This window comes from Neomonachus schauinslandi, chromosome 16, assembly GCF_002201575.2.
Source record: "Neomonachus schauinslandi chromosome 16, ASM220157v2, whole genome shotgun sequence".
Classification (NCBI taxonomy): domain Eukaryota; kingdom Metazoa; phylum Chordata; class Mammalia; order Carnivora; family Phocidae; genus Neomonachus; species Neomonachus schauinslandi.
This window is the reverse complement of record NC_058418.1, coordinates 18,339,335-18,363,150: the sequence shown is the minus strand read 5'-3', so window position 1 is coordinate 18,363,150 and position 23,816 is coordinate 18,339,335. Positions and strand designations below refer to the sequence as shown.

General features: G+C 45.8%; 2 protein-coding genes across 2 annotated transcripts in view; one reads left to right on the top strand and one right to left on the bottom strand.

Annotated features, from left to right (window-relative positions):
* The first annotated feature begins 651 nt into the window (after positions 1 to 651).
* GPATCH1 (G-patch domain containing 1) overlaps positions 652 to 23,816 on the top strand; it is a 45,757-nt gene continuing 22,592 nt past the window's right edge. The window contains exons 1-9 of the mRNA XM_021700920.2: positions 652 to 724; positions 6,159 to 6,293; positions 9,547 to 9,632; positions 11,696 to 11,856; positions 12,511 to 12,608; positions 14,646 to 14,704; positions 15,085 to 15,327; positions 16,347 to 16,494; positions 21,123 to 21,202. Of these exons, the coding sequence (XP_021556595.2) occupies positions 652 to 724; positions 6,159 to 6,293; positions 9,547 to 9,632; positions 11,696 to 11,856; positions 12,511 to 12,608; positions 14,646 to 14,704; positions 15,085 to 15,327; positions 16,347 to 16,494; positions 21,123 to 21,202 (1,083 nt within the window). The remainder of the gene's footprint in view (positions 725 to 6,158; positions 6,294 to 9,546; positions 9,633 to 11,695; positions 11,857 to 12,510; positions 12,609 to 14,645; positions 14,705 to 15,084; positions 15,328 to 16,346; positions 16,495 to 21,122; positions 21,203 to 23,816) is intronic.
* On the bottom strand, positions 8,333 to 9,363 carry LOC110590179 (aurora kinase B-like). The gene is given in 2 exon segments (XM_044922044.1): positions 8,333 to 9,030; positions 9,033 to 9,363. Coding segments are annotated over 2 exon segments (1,029 nt in total).

The window sequence follows — 23,816 nt, the reverse complement described above, 5'->3', positions numbered from 1 at the left end:
TTCCTTCCTTCCTTCCTTCCTTCCTTCCTTCCTTCCTTCCTTCCTTCCTTCCTTCCTTCCTTCCTTCTTTCCTCCCACTCTCTCTCTTTCTCCCGAGTTGCCTTAGCCATGGACATCGGAGTTCCAGTGTCTCGGAATCCTTCCAGAGGTTTAGAAGGGGACTCCACCTATACAAACCTAAGAGTGATATATATAAAGCGCGTATCTGTGCGTATCCGGAAGCACAGGCACTTTCCCAGCAGGTGGCGGGGTGGGAGTGAAGGTGGACGGGAGGTTGCTGGCAGGGAGAGGGGCTCGGGGGCCAATGGGTGGGGGCGGGCAGACAACACGGAGCACCAGCCACGCGGCGGGACTTCTGGGTGGCTTCCAGCTTCTCCCAGGCGCGTCCTCCTGACCGGCTCCACGCGGAGCTAGGATGGGTTGTCATGGCTGCCAGAGCCTCCGAGGCAACTCCTGCCGGGTCCGGCTCTCACAGGACGGGTTCGAGAACTCCCAGGCACCGACGAGAAGGGACCGACGAGAGGCAAGCCCGCCTGCACATTCCTGCACCTGCACTCACAACTTCACTTAGGTTCGCGGAGGAGAAAGGGCTGAAGGCGTTTGGCCCTTCGAGGCTTCCGTAGCGAGGGGGCGGGGCCCGGAAGGGGCAGGATGGCGGCGCTGGACAGTGACAGTGATGAGGACTTGGTCAGCTATGGGACAGGCCTGGAGCCGCTGGAAGAAGGTGCGGGCCAGATTGGTCGCTGGGTTCTGTGAGAAAGAGGTCCAGGATTCGGGGCAAAAACACTCAACCCTGTGCCCGGCCTCGGGTGGCCCCGGGCAAGGCTCTCTCGCTACTGGTGTCGGGAACAGAGACGAGAGAAACGTGCGGTGTGCTTTCGGAGTGCTCACGTTCTGGAGGGATGGATGTGAGATCCTGAGGGGTGGGAAACAAAGATGACGAAACAGGCTCGTGTGAGAACGGGGGGTCGTCAGGCATTGTCTTCCCTAGGAGAGGACGTTTGAGCTCAGACTTGAAACAGAGGGAGGAAACAACCATATGAAGATCTGGGTAGGAGAGCATTTCAGTTAGAGGGAGCAGCAAGTGCAAAATTTTCTCAAGTCAGAGCCAGTTTGACAAATTGAGGGACCGGCAGGACTGGTGTGGGTGGAGCCGACGGCACCAGTGGGAGACTGGTAGAGATGATGTCAGAGGGGGAGGCAGGGGCTGCATCTACGTGGTAGATGGTTCCCTTTACACAAGGGAGAGATGTATATTTTAAGATTATTTCGCGCTGGATTTTGAGAATAGGCGGGTTGGGGGGGTGGTGGGCAAGACTGAAGGAGGGAGATTAGCAAAAAGAAGTCTGGAGATGAGGATGGCTTGGACTGGGGTGTTAGCACTGGCGGGGATAAGTAATGGTCTGGGTAGAGGTGTAGGTTGAAGGTAGAGCAGACTGGACTTGCTGCTGAAATGTGGGGGTGAGGGCAAGGTGAAGTAAGGTTCTCTCCCATGTTTCTGGTCTGATCCCTTAATGACTCGATTTGTTCAGCAATGTATTGAGTGCCCAGTAAGGACTGATGGCAGTTCTAGCCCTGTGGGAAGGACCAAGGAAGCATGGTAGCTAGGAGTTACTTGCAGGCCTTCCGTTGGTGGGATTTTATTTCCCACCCTGACCACATCTTGCCAGGTTAGTTGTAGTTCTGTACTTTCCACTGACGACCCTTTTGCTCCCTACCAGCAGTTCTAATCATTAGAAACTTTTGCTGGACCCTGGCCCTATTTCTACCCTCTACTTACAAAAGACAGAGGGACACTAGTCTCCTGAAAGCTTCTTTGTGTTTGAAGACAGCTCTTGCATTTCCTCTAAGACATCTCTGTACTACACTCAACATCCTCTAATATATTCAGTTTAAAGTCCTTGAAACCCCAATTTGTCAGAGCCTTTCTCCAAGTATGGGACCAAAGTGTGGGTAGAGCAGGGCTACCATTGTTATGTTCTTCATTCTAGACTGTAGTCTAGAATTTTTTTATTTTTTTAAAAAGGTTTTATTTATTCGAGAGAGAGAGTGAATGAGAGAGAGCACAAGCTGGGGGAGTGGCAGGCAGAGGGAGAAGCAGACTCCCCACTAAGCAGGGAGCCTGACGCGGGGCTCCATCCCAGGAACCTGGGATCATGACCTGAGCCGAAGGCAGACACTTAACCAACTGAGGCACCCAGGTGCCCTAGACTGTAGTTCTTTAATACAAGCTAAGATCACATTAGCCTTACTGGCAAACGCATCACCTCATGATCTCAAAGAATTTGTTGACAAAGATCCTGTATTGGAGGAGTTTCAAATCTAGTTGAAAACAAAAGTACAAGGTTTGCAAGTGCTACCTTATATGATATAGACAGGAAATAGCCTACACAAGCTAGCAGAGAAATCTGAGAGAGCAGGATGGGATCCCTTGAAAACTGGTTAGATTTCACTATGCAGGAAGAGGGCAGGGGTTAAACATGCATGGGTGGAGGTTATTACAGCCAGGTGGGGCAGCTATTTATACATTTCTGTATTTCTTGTCTTATACTCATTTCCTTGTGGGTGACATATTGTACCATCAACTATTTGATCTACATTTTTCTAATTCTTCCTCTTCGATCATGCACAGAATCTGAAATGAAGCCTAATGGCCTAACCATGCTTTTGAAATGGAAGGAAGGGGCTTTGGATTTGTAGACCCTTTTTGCCCCCAGTCTAAGATCATTCTTTAACTTCTCAGCACTGGAAGTTTTTGAAGATTGAGTCATTGTTTCCTATGCACTTTGAAGTGTAAATATACTCTGAGTACGTTTTACAGTATAACATACTAGACCAATAATCACTTTCCTTCTGCTTTGAAGTTTTAGTGACAGGTTAGACAAACATTGGTAGAGGAGGAACTCTACCACTTAATTAAAGTTGCTGGCCCTGACAGAAAGGTTTACTGGTTAAGAGACAGGGGCTGAGGGCACCTGGGTGGGTCAGTTGGTTAAGCGACTGCCTTTGGCTCAGGTCATGATCCTGGAGTCCCGGGATCGAGTCCCGCATCGGGCTCCCTGCTCAGCAGGGAGTCTGCTTCTCCCTCTGACCCTCCCCCCTCTCATGTGCTCTCTCTCATTCTCTCTCTCTCAAATAAAAAAAAAAAAAAAAGAGAGACAGGGGCCGAAGTGCCTGTCACACACAGACCCATAGGCACATAGGCTCTCTGGCCTGCAAGGAAGGGGGCACCAGCACTTACCAACTCTCATTAGATACTTTTAGTTGGCTCTGGAATTCTCCTCATCTCTGGTTCATCCTGTACTCAGATTAATTTTAGGACGATTTTCCTCTTTGACGTTATGACTTTCCCACTTAACACTATCTGTGGCTCCCATCACCCCCAGGACCATACCACAGACCCCGAAGCACTGTGTTCAAGGCCTTCTGCCCTGTCTGCCCTTCCAGTTCCATCTTCTGCTCCTTCCCTGCCTTCTGGTCAGACTAGACTACTTTTTCAAAATATCTGACATTATCTTTTTAGATTTCCTGTTTACTGATGGAGTTAATACTTCTGTTGGGAATTGTGTGTCTGTCAGTAGCTGTCAGATTCTGCTCATGCTGAGGGACACTGTGATGTGGTCCTTGTACATCATCAGAAGAGTTCCTATATATTCAGGTCTCCTCCCCTGGGCTCTGAGGGCCCTGGAGACAGGGACAGAGTTGTGGTTAGTTTTCCACACCCAGGGTCTAGTACAGGGCTGCTTCCATGGTGAAGGATAGCATGGGTGATATCCCTGGCTTGGAAGTAGAATTAGGATCTGATTGCAGCTTTGTGCTTATTAGCCGTGGACATTGGGGCAGTTACTGAATCAGAGCGTCCTTATCAGGTACAATGAATGAGATAATATGTGTGAAAAGAAGGGATTACTTGTTATTAGTGGCAGTAATTATAAGAGGGCCTGGCTAAGATGTCACCTCCTCCCTGGAGTTTTCTCCTCATGTGATTAGAGGTGGCGCCTCCTCCTCAGGAGCCCTATGGGCCCCCGCAGGCCATGCTGGTTGGCCCTCATTATCTGCCGCCACAGTTTCCTCTTAGCTGTCTGCAGATCTTATCCCCCCTTCCTGATTAAGAGCACCTTGAGAACCGAGCAAGAATAGCACCTCGTATTGGCAGGCCCTGCGCTCTCACCCTAACCCAGTGGTTCTCAATTGGGGCTGATTTTGCCCCTCAGTGGACATTTGGCAATGTCTGAAGACATTTTTGGTTGTCATGTGGGAGGGCGGGGCATGCTTACTGCCTGGCATCTGGTGTTCCAGGCCAGGGATGCTGCTAAACATCCTACGGTACACAGGACCGTCCCACAACAAAGAATTATCCAGTATCAGCTGCCCATAGTGCTGAAGTTGAGAAACCCCCCTTAGCCAGTAGTCATGCCAGGTGCACACATGGTAGTGGATCGTGTGTAATGCATTCCTAAGAAACAGTGACAATCTTGTATTAGGGGACCCAAGTTGTAATTCAGTTCTTCAGAGTGAAATGAAATTGTAGCTGATATTGACCGAGCTTCGCTATGACTAGACACTGTGCTCAGGCCTCTGGGTGTGCACCAGCCTACCAGGTAGGTTCTGTTTCTTACCCTACTTTTACAGTTGGGGAGGCTGAGACTTGGAGAGATCAAGGAACTTGGCCAAGTTCACCAAGCTAGCAAGTAGTAGGAGAGGGGGATTTGAACCCAGATCTCCTGGTCTTCAGAACCTGAGCTCTTGACTGCCCTGCTATGGGTTATACTCCAGAAATGACTTAAAGACCTCACAAGCTACTAGGAAGAATTTAGCACTGTGAGGCTAGAAGTTCCTCTACTTTTTGTTCGATCTTCTAGAAGGAGTAACTGGCTTAATTATTGAATTAACAGGTACATATGGCCTTTCCTACTGTATATAATAATAATAATAATGGCAGCTAGTATTTTAACAGTGTTTGTTGTGTATCTCTTCTTGCTAAGCACTTTATAGGCATTATCTTATTCAGTTTGCATAACAACTCTATGAAATAGCTATTACTATTCATGTCACCCCCATTTTACGGATGAGGAAATTGAGGCATAGAGAAGTCAAGATGATGGAAGTCCTGGTGTTGGGAAGGTGGGGTGACAGCGCTGTGACTCTCAACTCTGTGCCTTTAACTGCTCTATAACTTGCTTTCTGTGCTGAATGTTTGAAAATAAGTTGATGGTTACTTTTTATTTTAAATAGATTCAGAATTCTGAATTGCAGTTGATAAAATTAGGCAGTAATGTGTGTCATAGTGCCTGAAAGTTTAAACCTAAGGAACTTTTAGACTTTACTAAGTTCCTTTTTGCTTATGTGTTATAGCAACCCACCCGTGTTCAGCAGAGCAGGAAAAGGATTATGTCTAAAGAGCAGTAACTGTGGAATCAGGAGATTGCCAGAAATAAGGAAACTCTTAAGATTTGGGGAGAATGGGCAATACCAAAGGAAAAAATCTGGACTCGGGATGCTGTGAAGTTCTAGGAGAGATACAGAATTGTTCCTTCTGTCGCAAACCTCTGCCATGTGCCAGCCCAGCAACTTGCCTCCAGCACTGCCAGTAGGGTTTACCTCCATCTCTTTGAACCTCCCCCTACCACCACCATGTAATTCAGTTTACATGTTAGAATTTTGTGGGAATCAGGCCACTCTTGCTAAAATGTACGTCTAAGACCAGCTCACATGATTGGCAGGTAGAGATGTCTATAATTGCCTTAGAACTATAAAGAAGCTTGATACCATGTGTTACTTTCTGAACTGTATAAGCAGGTAAAGTCTAGGAATAAAAAACTTAATTAAAATTGTTATACTTGAGGGGCGTCCTGGTGGCTCAGTCTGTTGAGCATCGGACTCTTGCTTTCAGCTCAGGTCCTGAGCTCAGGGTCGTGGGATCCAGCCCTGCATTGGGCTCTGCGCTCAGTGCGGAATCAGCTTCAGATTCTCTCTCCCTCTCCTACTGTCCCTCCCCACCACTCTCTCTCTCAAATAAATAAACAACTCTTCTAAAAAAATTGTTATATTTGAAATTACAAGAAATAAACAGTTCATTATGTTTAAGAAACGACATTTTCCCTAAATTTTTTCTAATCCACCATCCCCTTCTCTCTCATTCAAAATATTTTTTTCAGGTGAAAGACCAAAGAAACCAATTCCTCTTCAGGATCAGACTGTCAGAGATGAAAAAGGAAGGTATAAACGATTTCATGGAGCCTTCAGTGGAGGTTTCTCTGCTGGATACTTCAACACCGTTGGCTCAAAGGAAGGTATGATTTTCCTGCTTATAGCTATAATATTGCTGAAGCAAATGACTGAAATACCATGTTTCTTTCCTCTCCCTTTAAAAAAAAAAAAACTTCTTTAAACATTTTAATACACACACCATAGACTTGTGTGTTCTTTCAGTGTTTGGCATGTTTGCAGAGTCCATTGGTGTGTTGTTCATTACCATCTGAGAGTGGAAGTTTTCCTTCACTTAAAGAAAAAAAAATACATCCTAACCAGATGGTTAAATGATGATCGTGACTTCCATTTTATATCGCGTCTTGCCACACACGAAGTGCTGTCACACAGATTCACTCAGGTAATCTTCATTTCACAAGACTCAGTGACTGAGAAGGGCAGGTGTCAGAGCTGCTGTGTAGGTGAGGCCACTGAGGGTCAGAGCCATTCCCTCCTGACACTGGGGACCACAGCAGCACTTGTCAGTACGTGCTGTCGACCCGAAGAAAAATCAGTTACAACTTGCACATGCAGTATTTAATAAGTTCTGCACTGTTTAAAGTAATGCATGTTTTTTAAATGTTCTCACATAGAAACTGGAAGAAAATGGCTTTTATATGTCAGATATGAGGATGGGATGAACTGAGTAACTCCTGTAGCAGTTGTTAAGAATAAGATGGGGCACGTCTTTTATAGATACATACAGTAACTTGTATAGAACAACAGTACAATAAAGATGAAAAAGCAGTGCAAGAAAGAAGTAGCCACATAAGAAAAATAGTTGGGGTAAATAAGGTGGTTTAAAGTTCAGTATCCAGAATGTGTAAAGAGCAGTGAGCAAATGATCAAAGTGTTTGAACAGTTTACTCCAGAGGTGATAGAAACGCTATGGAGTATTCAGCCTTACTATTAGGAAAGGCAAAGTAAGGTAACTAAGGCACTATTAAACTTGCACACTTATTTTTAACATTACAAATGTAAAAAATGGCAGTAGGCTTTGTGAAGAAAGAAGGACACTAATAGACAGCTGACTGTTGCAATTTTAGCTGTGCTGCCTGCTGTAATAAGACCAGCTCACGTGATTGTCAGGTAGACTATGATAGGTTAATACACTGGAGTATCTCTTTACCATGGGGAGGACGGTGCGGACATCGGGCAGAGACTACAGAACTCCAAAGTGGAGGAAGGCAGTAGCCTGGGAAAGCTGATCCTCACTCCTGGATAGCTGGGGCTGTCTCCCAGGCCTGCCCAGAAATCTGGTCTACCCACTGACCAAGAGTAGATCTGCCCCCATTCTCCTCAGGTCCACAAGACTCTTGTAGGAAATCAGAGAGGAGGTGTGTCAGTCTTAGAGAAAACTAAAAAAGTGTATCTTAGACGGTTACAGATACATTTGACCTCCAGACCATTCTCATGCTGTAGGCATGGCATATGCTTGGTGACCGTGGACAGGAAGCAGGGGTGGTGTTATAGGACTCAGGAGTGTGATGGAACAGGGGGCCTGGGGTGGGCACAGCCTGCCCTTAGACTAGCCAGGTTGAGTTCTTGTCCTCGGGCCAGGGCCCCCTGAATGTTCCCATTGCTTCTGTGCCTTGCTTCTGTGACTCTGGTTCTAGCCACCCTTTCACGGCTGACTCATGCACCCTGACCTAGTATTTCTGTGATATGTTAATAAGTTGGTGTCTGTTGTTATCCTGCTGGTCTCCAGAGTGGTCCTGCCTTTTAAGGTGACCTTGCATCTTTTTGCTCACATGCCACTTTCAATGTAATAATTTGATTTCTCTTGGTTCCAAATTCTTAGGGGGAAACCTCACAGTATCCCCTAAGTTCTGACAACAGGAGATGTGGGCATTAATATGTTTATGTCATGTAATCATGTCTATATGAGCAGGGAGGGAGCTAAGAGTTTGTAGGTATTGGGGGTTTCTTTTCTTTCTTTTCTTTTTTTAAATAAAAAGCTTCAGCCTTTATTAAATAAAAAGGAGGTAGAAGAAAAGTAAAGGAACAGGCCAGGTACCCCTCCTTCCAACCCCACATATACGGGCATACAAACAGACACAACCAAATAAATGACAGGGACAAGTCAGGGGGCAGACTGAAGGGCGGAGGGAGGCAGCACCCTCCAGGAGTGGGCCCGGACCCAAGGGTGCGCAGAGACCTGGGCCAGGGGCAGCCTTTCTGAGGGGTTATGCTTGAGCAGCTTGGAGATGAGGTTCTGGGCTCCCATGGGCACAGAGGCGGGGAACTTCAGGTCTACCTTGACGATGCGCCGATATGTCTCATTGTGGGAAACGCTCTCGAAGGGCGGGTTTCCCACCAGCAGCTCATAGCAGAGGACTGCGATGCACCACAGATCCACCTTCTCGTTGTGCGTGCGCCCTTCAGTCATTTCTGGGGGCAGGTAGTCCAAGGTACCACACATCGTCTTTCTCCTCAGGGAGGGGGCATGCACAGACCAGCCAAAGTCAGTGATCTTCAGCTCTCCCTGGAGCCCCAAGAGCAGATTCTCCGGCTTTATGTCTCTGTGAATCACCTTCTTCCCGTGGCAGTACATCAGAGCATCTGCCAGTTCTTCCATGATCGTGGCTGTTCGCTGCTCGTCAAAAGTGCGGCTCTTCTGCAGTTCCTTGTAGAGCTCCCCGTGGGGGGCGTACTCCAGAATCAAGGAGATCCTTTGCCGGTCATAGAAATAGTTGTAGAGGCGCAGGATGTTGGGATGCTGCAGGTGGGCCTGGATTTCAATCTCCCTGCGCAGTTAGTGCTCCACGCCCTCCTTTTCTGAGACTTGAAGAGGACCTTGAGAGCTACAATGAAATGGTTTTTCTTCTCCCAAGCCAAGTACACATTTCCAAACTTGCCTTTGCCCAGAGGAAGCCCGATCTCAAAGTCGTCCGTGGTGAAGGAGCACGTTGAGAAGTTGGGTGTCCCGCTGCTGTTCTCCACCACCTTCTGGCCAGGGGCAGCTGTGGGCTGGGCGTTGGAGCGGCTCATGAGGACAAGCGCAGATGGGGTGGCAGGGTCCTTCCAGAGGACTCTCTGGGGCAGGGTGTTCAGGCCAGGTTGAGTCGTCTGCTGGCCGTAGGGCCAGGGGTGGGCGCTCTCCTTCTGGGCCATCCTTAGAGGGAAAGGGGGAGGAGAGCTGGGCACACAAGGGAAACAGGGCTGAAGCCCGTGGCACAGCCACCCTCCGGGCCGCAGGCAAACGACTCGGTATTGGGGGTTTCAAGCCCATAATTGCACTGTTACTGATTTAGTTATAAACCAAAATTGTAATATTCTAAATGCTTTTCTTTCAAGGGTGGACACCCTCTTCCTTCGTGTCTTCACGACAGAACAGAGCAGACAAATCTGTTCTTGGTCCCGAAGACTTTATGGATGAAGAGGTGGGTAGGCAGAACTTTAATTGCCACGTAGCCGGTGGGATGTGTGCGGTTGGCTGTTGCAGCACCTTTACTCTCTCCAGAAAGTTCAGTGAATGATGCCTTCTTTGTTTGCAAAGCTTTATTTTTTAGGTATTTGGACTAGTGTGCTCTGTACATCAATGGATTCTTGTTCACTGGGATAATGTCTTATGCTGGGGCCAGTTTCTAAAGTTAAGAATGGAGAGGAAAGTCATTTATAGGCAAATTTCCTTGAAAAGGCCCCAATTGCCCCAAAAGTACAGTACCCATGGAGCTGAGCCTGCAGCCTTCCTTCCATAGTGACTGCTGTACACACTGCAGTTGAAGGAACAGTGATCGACTAGACCAGCAAGGAGTGAAAAGGAGCCATGTGCAGACATCTGGGTCCATCATTAAAGCAATGATGACCGCCACCTTCTTAGGGGCAAATGGGGGCTGGTGGGGGGGGGCGGGTCCTACTGGCCTGCGGGATGGGCTCCAGTTTTGTTTTGTTTTGTTTTGTTTTAAAGATTTTATTTATTTATTTATTTGACAGAGAGAGACACAGCGAGAGAGGGAACACAAGCAGGGGGAGTGGGAGAGGGAGAAGCAGGCTTCCCGCCAAGCAGGGAGCCCGATGTGGGGCACCAGTTTGTTTTAAAATTAATCCTCTGTTGCCTTAAAACCTAGTTGTGGATGCATTTGTGATAAAGATGAACTCAAACACTCTATTAACACGCTTTAGGCTGCAGGTAACAGGCAAGCAGAGGTCCCCTTCCTATTTGACTAGCGTAATCTATAAGGAAGCGTGACTCACGCAACAAGACGTCTAGATGTCAACGAGACCCCAGGTCCTCTCCTCTCTGCCATCTTCTGCAAGTCAGCTTATCCTCATACTAGCCCTCCCTGTGGTCCCACAGTGGCTGCAGGAGTTCCAGATGGCACATCCAGGATGACAATATCCAGTGGAAGGAGGACTTTTTTTCTTGGTACCTTTTCTTGAGAGCAAGGAAACCATTCACATGAGTCCTGCTGTGGATTTTCCCTCACATCTGCTTGGGCAGATTGTGGTTTTGTTTTTTAAGATTTATTTATTTATTTTGAGAGAGAGAGAGCACGTGCGTGTGGGGGGGGGAAGAGAAGGAGAGAGAAAATCTCCAGCAGACTCCCCGCTGAGCGGGAGCGCAACATGGGGCTCCACCTCACGACCCCGAGATCATGCCCTGAGCCCAAACCAAGAGTCGGACGCTGACTGAGCCACCCAGGTGCCCCGGGCAGATTGTTTTACGTGCTCATTCTCGAAGCAGTCCTTGGCAAAGGAAATGGGCTCAAAGGACTGGCTTAGAAAAGACATGAACCCCCATTCGCTAACCCTCCTGTGGTCCCAGCATACACACCAGGACACCACTGGGGGAGTGCATGGTGGCACAGAAGAAGGCAGGCGCCTGCACACTTCACAGCTCTGTGAGGACCCAGGGAGAGGCACAGGCTGTTGGAAAGGCAGGCAATAGGAAATGCAAAAACACTTAAAGTATCGCGTAGACGCTCAGGAATGCTTGCTGGCTGTGACTCTAAGATTTGCCCCCCTGCACTCTGACCTTTGAAATATTGTCCAAGAGGAACACACTTACTGTAAAGTAATTAGTGTATTTTAATTACTTCCTGTCTTCTTAGCTTGGCTGTGCCTCATGTGGCCTCGCTGAGTGGCCATCGTCATGCCCTGTCCTCCGCCACTAGCCTTAGCTTATGGGCAGGGGCCAAAGTCAGATGTAAAGTCAGCTGCTGCATTGATCCCTAACTCAGTTGGGTAGTTTTTGTTTGTGTGTTTGTTTTTTAAAGTTTGTATTTATTCATTTAAGTAATCTCTACCCTCAACACAGGGCTCGAACTCACGACCCTGAGATCAAGAGTCACATGCTTTTCTGACTGAGCCAGCCAGGCGCCCCATCAGTTGTGTAGTTTTAACTGTTTTTTTTTTTTTTTTTTAAGAAATAAAGCTATCTGATGTAATACAGTTAATCACTTACCAAATGATGTAAGTAATTCTGTTTGAATGTTTTTTTAAGGATCTTAGTGAATTTGGGATAGCACCTAAAGCGATTGTTACCACGGATGATTTTGCTTCCAAAACCAAAGATAGAATACGAGAAAAGGCCAGGCAGTTAGCAGCTGCTACTGCCCCCATTCCTGGAGCTACTCTGCTTGATGACCTCATAACACCAGCAAAGTGAGAATTTAATTCTAACTTTTCCGATCTTGGCATCACTGCTTTGCATATGTATAATGATCTTAATTACAAGTAGTTTGGTTACAAGTAGGAGAAGCCTAGCTTGAGTGAAAAGGGGGGTTTTGCCAAAAGGATCTTGCACTTTTATTGCATGGCGTGTTCTAGAGCTCCAGTGACTAGCTGTGCTGCTGGGGCTCCTGGAGGCTGGTGAGCTGTTAGGAATGAGGGTGCCTTCCCTCCCACCCTTTCCCTCAAGCCTTAAGGGCTCTCTCCTGTCTGCCTCGTTCTACCCTCTCTTTCTGCATATCTCCTTGTTCTGCTCCTGGGCGTGTAGCCTGATGTGGCCGCCTCAGACTCATGGTTTCCCAAACCACAGACTTGACAAGGACCATATAGAGTCCCTAGGTGTCCATTCCAAAGGCCCAGCAGAGAGGGCTTCGGATCGACTTCCTCAGGCTGGGTGTGCACCTAAATCCAGTCAGCTGTGGCCAGCACGGCAGGGCCATGCACTGCTGATGCAGAGGGGGGTGGGCTGTATTTAAGGGCTCAGGCACGACAAGGGCGTGAGCTGGACAGGGACTCAAAGGCTGCTTATTTCCTACTGTCCTCTAGTATTATAAAAGGAAGTTCACATTCAGTGCCTTGATATCCTAGATTATCTATTGGTTTTGAATTGCTGAGAAAAATGGGTTGGAAGGAAGGACAAGGAATCGGCCCTCGAGTAAAGAGAAAACCACGCCGACAGAAACCTGGTATGTATACTGATTGTCACCCATTCTGTAGCATACTTTTTTTTTTTTTTTTTTTGAGAGAGTGAGAGTGAGAGAGGGAGCATGAGCAGTGGGGGGGCGGGGTGGGGAGCAGAGGGAGAAGGAGAAGCAGACTCCCTGCTGAGCAGGGAACCTGACACAGGGCTCAATCTGAGAACCCTGGAATCATGACCTGGGCCAAAGTCAGACACTTAACTGACTGAGCCACCCCAGCGCCCCTGTAGCATACTTTCTAATGGCTACATGTTTCTTTTTATTTATTTATTTATTTATTCATTCATTCATTTGAGAGAGAGAGAATGAGAGAGAGCAAGCACATGAGAGGGGGGAGGGTCAGAGGGAGAAGCAGACTCCCCGCTGAGCAGGGAGCCCGATGCGGGACTCGATCCAGGGACTCCAGGATCATGACCTGAGCGGAAGGCAGTCGCTTAACCAACTGAGCCACCCAGGCGCCCCATGGCTACATGTTTCTAGAAATAAAATTGCTGGGTCAGGTGGTGTGCATGTACAGCTGACTTGAACAGGGGGGCTAGAGGCGCTAACCCTGGGGTAGTCAAAAATCCACATATAATATTTATTTGTTTGTTCATTTGTTTGTTTTCAAGTATAATTAACATACAGTGTTATATTTCCACATGTTTCTTTTGACTCCCCCAAAGCTTAACTGCTAATAGCCTACTGTTGACCAGGATAAGCAGTCTATTAGCACGTATTTTATATGTTATATGTATTCTATACTCTATTCTTAGAATAAAGTAAGCTATAAAAAAAATTTATTAAGGAAACCAGAAGGAAGAGAAAATATATTTACATTAACTATACTGTAAAAAGTCTGTGTATAAGTGGGCCCGTACAGTTCAAACCTGTGTTGTTCAAAGGTCAACTGTATTTTTAAAAAAATTTAATTTTGAGTATAGTTGACACACAGTGTTCCATTAGTTTCAGGTGTACGTCCTAGTGATTTGACAAGCCTATACATTATGCTGTGCTCACCACCAGTGTAGCTCCCATCTGTCACCATACAACACTATTATAATACCACTGACTCTGTTCCTTGTGCTGGGCCTCTTATTCCCATGACTTATTCATTCCGTAACTGGAGGCCTATATCGCCCACTTGCCTTCACCCATTTTGCCTCCTTCCCTCTAACAATCATCAATTTGTTCTCTATATTTATAAATCTGATTCTGCTATTTGTTCATTTATTTTTTTAGATTCCACATATGAGTGAAATCATATGATATTTATCTTTCTCAGTCTGACTTAGCTCACTTAGCATAATACCCTCCAGGTCTGTCCATGTCACAGATGGCATGATCTTATCCTTTTTAATGGCTGTGTGATATCCCATTGCATATTTAGATGTACCCCATCTTTCTTATCCATTCGTTTATTGATGGATGCTTAGGCTGCTTCCATATCTTGGCTGTTGTAAATAATGCTGCAGTAAACATAGGGGTTCATGTATCTTTTTAAATCAGTGTTTTTGTTTTCTTTGGATAAATACCCAGTAGTGGAATTTTTGGATCATATGGTATTTCTATTTTTAAGTTTTTGAGGCACCTCCATTCTGTTTTCCATAGTGGCTCTATCAATTTACATTCCCAAAAGGTCAACCATATTTTAAGGCTTTTTGTGTGTCATGCATAACAGCCTTCTGGAAGAATTGTACTAGTTTATATTCCTGCTAGCACTACGTGAAACTGTTTCCTACTCTTGTCAAAACTGTGTCACAGCTTAACAGGGTTATTTTCTGTTTTATTTCTTGCCCTTGGTCTCCCTAGCCAGACGACAAACTCATGGTGCTGGGGCAATAGCAGTTAGTCATTGAGCACATTATTGCCAGAGTATGGGTGGGGCAGGGACTGGTGGAAAACAATTCCTGAGTGATCAGTCTCTGACCCTAAAGCCAGAGCACCTTTCATAAGGGCTGTCATGAATCTCTAAAGAGTGTCAGCAATTCCGGTTTCTATATTTTCAGTCGCTCTTGACCAATGTACCTGAAATCTCTTTTATAGATCCTGGAGTAAAAATCTATGGCTGTGCATTACCCCCTGGAGGCTCTGAAGGATCTGAGGTATTGTATGGGATAACTGACCTTGAATTTGGTATGGAAACATCTGTTTCTTTATGAATGTGAAATTTTAGGGTCAGAAACGATTTTAGAAATCCGTCGGATCCCGTTACAGTGAAATGCTCCCACCCTAAAACTACCTTCACATCAGAGAATGTAATTAGCAACATGCCAGCACCATAGATATCCAAGTCTGTTCAGATTCTTAAAATGGCACTGTTTTGTGTTAATATCAAGAACTTGATTTAGTGGTTTGTGATAGAGGAAAGGAAAGTTTGGTCAATGTTCTGTTTGGAAATAATCATTTTTGAAAATAGTATTTTATAGGACTTTGCACCAGTCAGTGAGTCACCTTCATTCCACTTTTTCATCATTGTGAGCAGGAGGAAGATGATGACTATGTGCCTGAAAATGTGACCTTTGCCCCCAAAGACGTCACACCTGTGGATTTCACACCTAAAGATAATGTGCATGGACTGGCTTACAAGGGCCTGGATCCCCACCAAGCATTGTTTGGAACTTCGGGAGAACATTTTAATCTTTTCGGGGGGGGACCCCAGGGGACCAGCAGTCTTCTTGGAGAGGTTGGAGTAAATAAAGGAAGAAAATTGGGAATCTCAGGCCAGGTAAAAGTTTCTGTTTCATGAACATGGAAGCATTGACAAATGAGAATGCTTTCCATATCATGTTATATATATGGTAGGCACTCATTATTCATTGACTAACCTGAAGACTTTGAAGTGGTTATTTCTTCCATACAGTCTTTTCTGAAGACATGTAAAGCACACCTTCCTGATTTTACTGCTGACATCCTGTGACCTAATGTTCTTGGTGGAGTTTGTGTGTTGCCAGGACTGAGGACTGCTTTCTCACACCCTTGTGGGACTGAGCAGAAAAACCACACTTACCCCTTTGATTTAGTTAATAGTTGAATTGTAATCTGCCTCTCAAGTTCAAGTCCAAGTTTTACTACCTCTCAGACTGTTTCCTAGCACTGCAAGCCCCAGGTTGGGAACGTGAGTGTACGTTTCACTTGGGAGCCTTGCTTTTTACCTTTGAGGAGATGGAGAGCTTTCCCTGATTGCCTGTGCTCTCAAATTGATTTAGAGGCTCTTTCTTAAATTACATTTAGCAAATTTTGTCATTACCTTTTCTTTCCTATACATGTTCTTTCCCAATTTTTTTAAACAAAAAATGATACTTGTTGGAGGCCGTGTCCCACAACGATTAGGAGTTCTTACCATAGCTGTTTCAGTAGTGGTAGCCTTCAGATCCTGGTTACCAGCCCTGGCTACACTGAACAGTAGATGAATATTCTGCCTTTCTCCTTTTGGAGGCCCTGTTCTTCTCCTGCCTTGCTGTTTGGGTGTGTTCTCCACACCTTCCTGTGCTAGTACCCAGACCCGTAGCTGCTCCTGGACCCAGAGGACAGCTCCAGCACTGGAGCCATGGCATTCACTTCTGGTCATGGTTTCCAAGACAACTTGAGTCTGTGTGTCAATCTGGTCTCCCACTTCCCTTGCCTCTTGGTGATCTTGCGGTGCTAATGTGGACTATTCGGTCACATCCTTAAAGTAGCTTTATCCTTCAACGGAGACACACCCTAAAACCTGTAATTGCTCACTTCAAAACCTTGTTTTTGAAGGCTTTTGGTGTTGGTGCCCTGGAAGAGGAAGATGATGACATCTATGCCACGGAAACTTTATCCAAATATGACACCATTTTGAAGGATGAGGAGCCTGGAGATGGACTCTATGGCTGGACAGCCCCCAGGCAATATAAAAGTCAGAAAGGTAATTCCATAGATCCACAACCGATGGTAGGACCACATATCAGGGTGTTATAGGAAGAAGGGGTTGCAAAATTGATAACGGAGTGTCAGCCTCTGTGGAGTTGGGGGTTGTGGGTGAAAGATGCAGGGTGAGAAACAAAGTGGGAAGAAGAGAGGCCCAGTGTGGAGAGTAAGGCAGAAGCTAGATGTAGACCGGGGGGAGCCAGAGCCAGCTGTTGAGACGAGGCCGAGGTGGGGAGGAAGAAGAGGTCTGGAATCAGGGAAGGAGCGAGTATGAGGGCAGGTGCTTGTGCTGCAGGGTAGAAGTATCACGGGGTCAGAGGGAAGCCCGAGGACCTGGGCAGCTGGCCAAAGTAGGCCAGCTCAGGCAGCGGGTCGGAGGCTAGGTGTGGGGATCTGCAGCAAGGGGAACACGGCACCCAGCTGGTCTCTTCACTTGAGTCCCTGGCTCTTAGGAGGCTCTTGTTGGGCTAGGAGATGGACACCTCTCAGCGCAACTTGGATTTCAAGTCAGAGTCTGTAGGGATTCAGATCCTATGGTTCTAAGTAGAAGGTCTATGTTTCTTTCCAGAAAAGGTACAGGGAGGAGACAGTGCGGAGCAGGCGTGAGTAGCCTGTGATTTGGAGTGACGTGACTGGATTTGGATTGCCGCGGGACCTTGGGCGAGGCTCATAACCTTTCTGGGTGTCATTTGTAAAGTGATGATCAAATCCACTCTGAGGGTCATTGTGAGGATTAAGTGGCATAACTCCATGTTGGGCACAGTACCTGTCCAAAGACTGAATAAATAGCACCCACTCTTCTTTGGTTATAATAGTAAGAAGCTCCAAGGTGAAGTAAGGAGGTGATTGCTGAGATAAAACATCTACGGAGACATTTCTAGCTGTCCTTAAATCTGATTGAACTCCTGTAAAATACATCTGAAACACACATGTTGAAATAATCTCAGTAATCCAAGCATAACTTCCCAAAAGGATGCCTATTTTGCATGTCTGGAAGAAAAAAAGGGGCAAAAGAGTTTTTAGAGGTGTTTGCTTAATGGCTGTGAACACACGTTCTGAAGACAGACTGCCTCCGCTCCAGCCCTGGCCCTGCCCCTGCCCGGTTGTCAGCCGTGACCTCGGGCAGGCTGCTTCATCTCCCTGTGCCTCAGCGTCCTTGCCTGGACCGTGGGCATGACCAGGGCCCACCCACAGGGCTGTTCACGGACGGAAAAGGCTTAAGACATGCCGGGCATACGGCAGGCACTCTGTGTCAGTGGCCTCTGTCCTCATCACCGAAAAAGGAATCTAGGGTTTTACACAGGATGCTGGGAGAGTGTGCACCCAAATGTTAGTTGGTGTTACCACTTCCTTTTGGTTGCCTGTATTTTCAAAATTTTCTACTAAGACTATGTATTTTTATAACTTAAAAGAAAATGTATGGGGTGCCTGGGTGGCTCAGTCCGCTAAGTGTCTTGTCTCTTAACTTCGGCTCAGATCATGATCTTAGGGTTGTGGGATGGGTCTACACATCAGGCCCTGTGCTGGGTATGGAGCCTGCTTAAGATTTTCTCTCTCTCCCTCTCCCTGTGTCCTTCCCCAGCCCCTCTCTCTAAGAAAAAAAAAAAAGAAAAAGGAAAAGAACAAAATATTAGTATGTTACAATATATTAGTATTATAGATTATACTAACATGTTAATCATTACTTATATTGAATATGCTAATATGTTAATATAATACTATATCATAATATATTAAGATGTATTAATTATATAATATGAATATCATTATATATTGGTTATATAGTAATTACTAATCTATAATAGATAAACATATTTAAATCTGCCTCTTGGGCCAAATCTTTGGCTTTTCCTTTATACAACACCTCTGTGCCTGTTGACTGAATTCCACCCTTCTCATCAAGCCTGAGCTGGTGACTTTCCCTGATCTCTCTAGGCTCCTCTCATCCCCTCTCTCCTATGGCCTCCTCTCCTCTCCCACCCCAGGCACAACTTCTATAGTTTTGACCTTAAGGTTTTTCATTGAGTGAATCTAAATTTAGCCAATCTTCATGGTTGATTTTTAAACTATTATTTTTTTTCACGATCCATATGGCTATAATAAATATTCTGTGGCTCTGTCTTTATGCACATTTGTTTTTTATTTCTTCAGAATAAATTCACAAAAGTAAAATTGCTGGGCTTTAAACGAATACAAAATTCTAAGAGTATGAAAGGTTTTTAAATTTTTTTAATTTTAATTTAATTTAATTTTAATTCCAGTTGAGTTAACATACAGTATAATATTAGTTTCAGGTGTACAATATAGTGATTCAACAGTTCCATATATCACCCGCCACTTATCACGACAGGTGCACTCCTTAAGCCCCATCACCTGTTTTTTTTGTTTTTTTTTTTTAAGATTTATTTATTTATTTGAGAGAGAGAGCGAACTCGCGGGTGCAAGCAAGTGAGTATGCTCAAGTGGGGGAGGGGAAGAGGGAGAGAATCTTCAAGGATTCTCCCCACTGAGTGCCGAGCCTGACACGAGGCTCAATCCTACAGCCAATGAGATCCTGACCCGAGTTGAAATGAAGAGTTGGAGGCTTAACCAACTGAGCCACCCAGGTGCCCCAGTCCCCATCACCTATTTCACCCATCCTCCCACCCACCTCCCCTCTGGTAACCACTAGTTTGTTCTCTATAGTTAAGAGTCTGTTTCTTAGGGGCGCCTGGGTGGCTCAGTCGTTAAGCGTCTGCCTTCAGCTCAGGTCATGATCCCAGGGTCCTGGGATTGAGCCCCACATCAGGCTCCCTGCTCGGCGGGAAGCCTGCTTCTCCCTCTCCCACTTCCCCTGCTTGTGTTCCCTCTCTTGCTGTCTCTCTCTCTGTGTCAAATAAATACATAAAATCTTCAAAAAAAAAAAAAGAGTCTGTTTCTTGGTTTGTCTCTTTCCCTCTTTTTTCCCTTTGCTTATTTCTTTGGTTTCTTAAATTCCACATGTGAGTGAAATCATATGGTATTTGTCTTTGACTGACTTATTTTGCTTAGCATTATGCTCTTCTAGCTGTATCCATGTCATTGCAAATGGCAGGATATCATTCTTTTTGATGGCTGAGTAATATTCAGTTGTGTATATATACCACGTCTTCTTTATCCATTCATCTATCAGTGGACACTTGGGCTGCTTCCATAATTTGGCTCTTGTAAATAATGCTGCTATAAACATAGGGGTGCCAAGAGTGTGAAAGTTAATCCCAAATTAACCCACAGAATTTTAGGAACTTCAGAAGCTGATACAAAAGTTCAACATGAGTTGAAGTGCAAAGAATGCTTTTGAGGGGGGAAGGAGAGTTATAGGGCTGGGCTGCATTATAAGTGGCTGCAGACTTCAGTCCCACCTGCACCATGGGTGGCCATGTCTACTTCAGGACCAGATAGCCAGCTTGTGTATGTGCTCATGGTGATCATGCAGAAGGAGCTTATGGCTACAGAAAATGCATTTTGTGCATATGGATTTTTTTTGAAGATTTTATTTATTTATTTGACACAGAGCACAAGCAGCGGGAGCAGCAGAGGGAGAGGGAGAAGCAGGCTCCCTGCTCAGCAGGGAACCCGATGTGGGGCTTGATCCCAGGACCCCAGGATCATGACCTGAGCGGAAGGCAGACGTTAGTAACTGACTGAGCCACCCAGGCAACGCTGCATATGGATTTTTTTTTTTAATTTTTTTTTTTTTTTAAGATTTATTTGCGAGAGAGAGAATGAGAGACAGAGAACATGAGAGGGAGGAGGGTCAGAGGGAGAAGCAGACTCCCCGCTGAGCAGGGAGCCCGATGCGGGGCTTGATCCCGGGACTCCAGGATCATGACCTGAGCGGAAGGCAGTCGCTTAACCAACTGAGCCACCCAGGCGCCCTGCATATGGATTTTTGACATAACCACTATGCTCAGGAAATCCTTGAGAATCAAAGAGCCCTGTCCATTAGGTTGTTTCCACAACCAATGACTGATCCCTGGCTCCAAGTCAAGAGGGCATTGGTCATTCTGTTTCCTGAGTGATCTTTAGTGATCTTTATCTCGTTAGAATTTCGTTTGGGGAAAAAAAACAAAAGTACCTTTTAATGTGAACTGAGATTAGATTACTGGCTGACCTGGTTATGTTGTCTTCTCTGCTTTATTTGGATTGTTGCTAAGGAAATTGGGTTAGTCTCCCCCTGGTTCTTCACCTGGTTTTAGAAATGACTTTTCTCATGGTTATGATTTTATTTTTAACCATACTTGTCCTCTTGATGGTGTTTCTTGAGATCTTTTACTCCACAGAGTTTATTCTTTGGTGCCCCTAGGCTTAGCTTAGGACCTAAGATACTTTTTCTAAAAACAGTATTGAGGTACTCGTCTGGGAGATCCATAGCCTCACATCCGGGGCAACCTAATCAGCTGAGAGTGCTGTGGGCCAGGCTGCCAGTCACTGAGTCAACAGAGGTGTGAGGGCTTTACGTACCATTCTTCCCTCCTCTTCACTGCTATCTCTGTGAGATAATCATGTGTGATTTGTAGTGTTTATGTTCTTGGAGATAAAAAACTGACATCTTTTGTCTTATTCTAATCTTTGCTTCTGAAATTAATCAATGACATCATTTTATAGAATCAGAGAAAGATCTTCGATACATTGGCAAAATTTTGGATGGATTTTCCTTGGCTTCTAAACCTTTATCTTCTAAGAAAGTAAGGAAAGCATTTATTTATTTCTTTATTTTACTGGTTTAGTACTTAAAATCTTTGCTGCTATGTAATCTGAATTATTATATTAACAATTGAAAATTAAGTAAATTCTGTTTTCAAAAAGCAACAGTATAATTACTAGTGATTGTCCAGGTAAACATATTTTGCATTAGAAATGTCAGTCGGTAATCACAATGTATCCAAAATACCTAATTGCTTTTCTTTTATTAATTTTTTAAAAATTTTATTATGTTATGTTAGTCACCATACAGTACATCATTAGTTTTTGCTGTAGTGTTCCATGATTCATTGTTTGCATATTTTAATCGCTAATCTTTTAAATCCAAGCTCCAAGTAAGTGGTTATTTCCATTAAAAAAAGAATTACATTAGAAACTGGGGGTGGGGTGGGGAATGGAATTGATAAAATTCCAAGGGCAGTGTAACTTAAGGAAACGTAGAAAATTTCAAGAAGTCATAAAACGCCCCTGTCCTGCTTCCTTCTGAACGCCATGAAGAGTGTTGGCTGGTGTGGACAGGGTTCCCTGGATTCCTTGCCTGGGCAAACAGAAGGGAGGGAGGCCACGTGCCTGTAGGTCAAGCCCCATGGAGAGCTCCGCATGCATTTCCAGAGAGTCCTGTTTTTGTGAGATCGTTGTACAGCTTAGGCCAAGTGGTACTCTCGCCACCCATCAGAGCCACGTGATCACAGGCAGGCGTCACTGGGTTACAGGTGCTGGTGGCTCAGGTGGGGCTCCTGGCCATTTGCCTTGTTGGCATCCCGTTTTAGATGGTTCCATACTTTAATTTGCTCTTTGTTTCTGTATTCAGCAAACATTTGTTAAGTACCTCTGTGGCTTGGCCTGTGGTCCCTCAGAACAGGGGAGGTCAGGGGCAGTGCAGCCTAAAAACATTCGGGGTTACAGTAGCTTTGATTTGTTTAGTTGTGATAGTGTGTTGGAACAGCGAGCAGAACATATTCAGAATAGCGTTGGGCACATCATAAGCCGCTGTTATTACCAGAAATGTCAAGTAACATCAAAGGAGAATGGGGGTTTTTTATGTGTCTGAAGGGAGAGCAGAAAAGAGGCTGAGAAGTACTCACTTGTCTCAGGGCTCAAGGACTCCCTCCCTCCAGGGCTTAGTAGGACTAAGTCCTGGCCTTCAAGAGCAGCCCTCCCCCAACAGGGGCGCCAGAAGCACGAATTCACTCTAGCGGGGCCGAGGGCCGTGACCCGGATGACAGGCATTGGGGCGCTGTTTGCTGGAGTAGTGCTTTGGGCGGAGCGACTCAGAGGAGGGCTGTGTTCCCCTAGCCTTTCACACACAGGCCAGTTTTGTACACGTGTGGCCAAAAACCCAGGCTTTGCATCCAGACGCCAGACAGAACAGTGATTTCGCAGAGGGAGGGAAATGCTTGAGTCCACTGGAGTGTATTAAGAAGAGTCATGGCTGCTCACCCCCCCCCTTTGCTGCCGTGTCCTCTGGATTTTTGTGTCATGGCCATAAAGGAGGGTTTGCCAGCTGACCTGGGAGCCCACGCGTTTAGAGAAGTTGGTCAAGCTGAGATGATAAAGAAATGAGACCTCCTGGCAGTGATGCCAGCTCTCTTCATGGGCTGTCACGGTGCTGGGTGCTTACCGCGGCTGCGCGTCTCAGCCACCTGGGGACCCCACCTGGCACCAGCTGTGTGCGGTGGGACGCGGGCATCAGTGTCGTTAAACCCTCAGGGGAGCCCTGTGTGCAGCCGGGCCCCAGAACCACAGCCAGAGAGCATTCGGGGTGGCCCTGGTTGCGGAGCTCAGTCAGGGTTTCAGGTAGCTGAAGACTCTAGAAAATGGCTTATATAAGACTGTCCATAAATACATGTTTGACTCAGAGCAAGGGAGACCGTTTAGCACAGTAATTTAAAAATTTTATTTATTTATTTGACAGAGAGAGACACAGCGAGAGCAGGAACACAAGCAGGGGGAGTGGGAGAGGGAGAAGCAGGCTTCCCGCGGAGCAGGGAGCCCAATGCGGGGCTCGATCCCAGCACCCTGGGATCACGACCTGAGCCGAAGGCAGACGCTTAACGACTGAGCCACCCAGGTGCCCCTAGCACAGTAATTTTTTTTTTTTTTTAAAGATTTTATTTATTTTTTAGAGAGCGAGCGAGAGAGAAACAGCATGAGAGGGGAGAGGGTCAGAGGGAGAAGCAGGCTCCCCGCTGAGCCGGGAGCCCGATGCGGGACTCGATCCCAGGACCCTGGGATCATGACCTGAGCCGAAGGCAGACACTTAACCATCTGAGCCACCCAGGCGCCCCCTAGCACAGTAATTTAAAAGTACCTAATACTTTTCTGTTTTGTCATCATCAGTGCCTGAATTCCTCAAATATATTTCAATTTCAGTCCAGTCAGCGTTTGAATTAAAACTACCTCAGATAAAAAAATAAGTCCCAAAGCTCTAATTTGGAACTGAAACATAACCAGAAAAAGAATTCTGAATTTAAAAGCAACTTATTTAGAGTTACTACTTTTTTTTTCTAAGTCTCGAATCATACTTTTCTAAATGTTCTGATTTTCAGTAGGCCAGTTGTGTGTGTGAGCCAGTACGTTGTGTTAACTATTGCCATC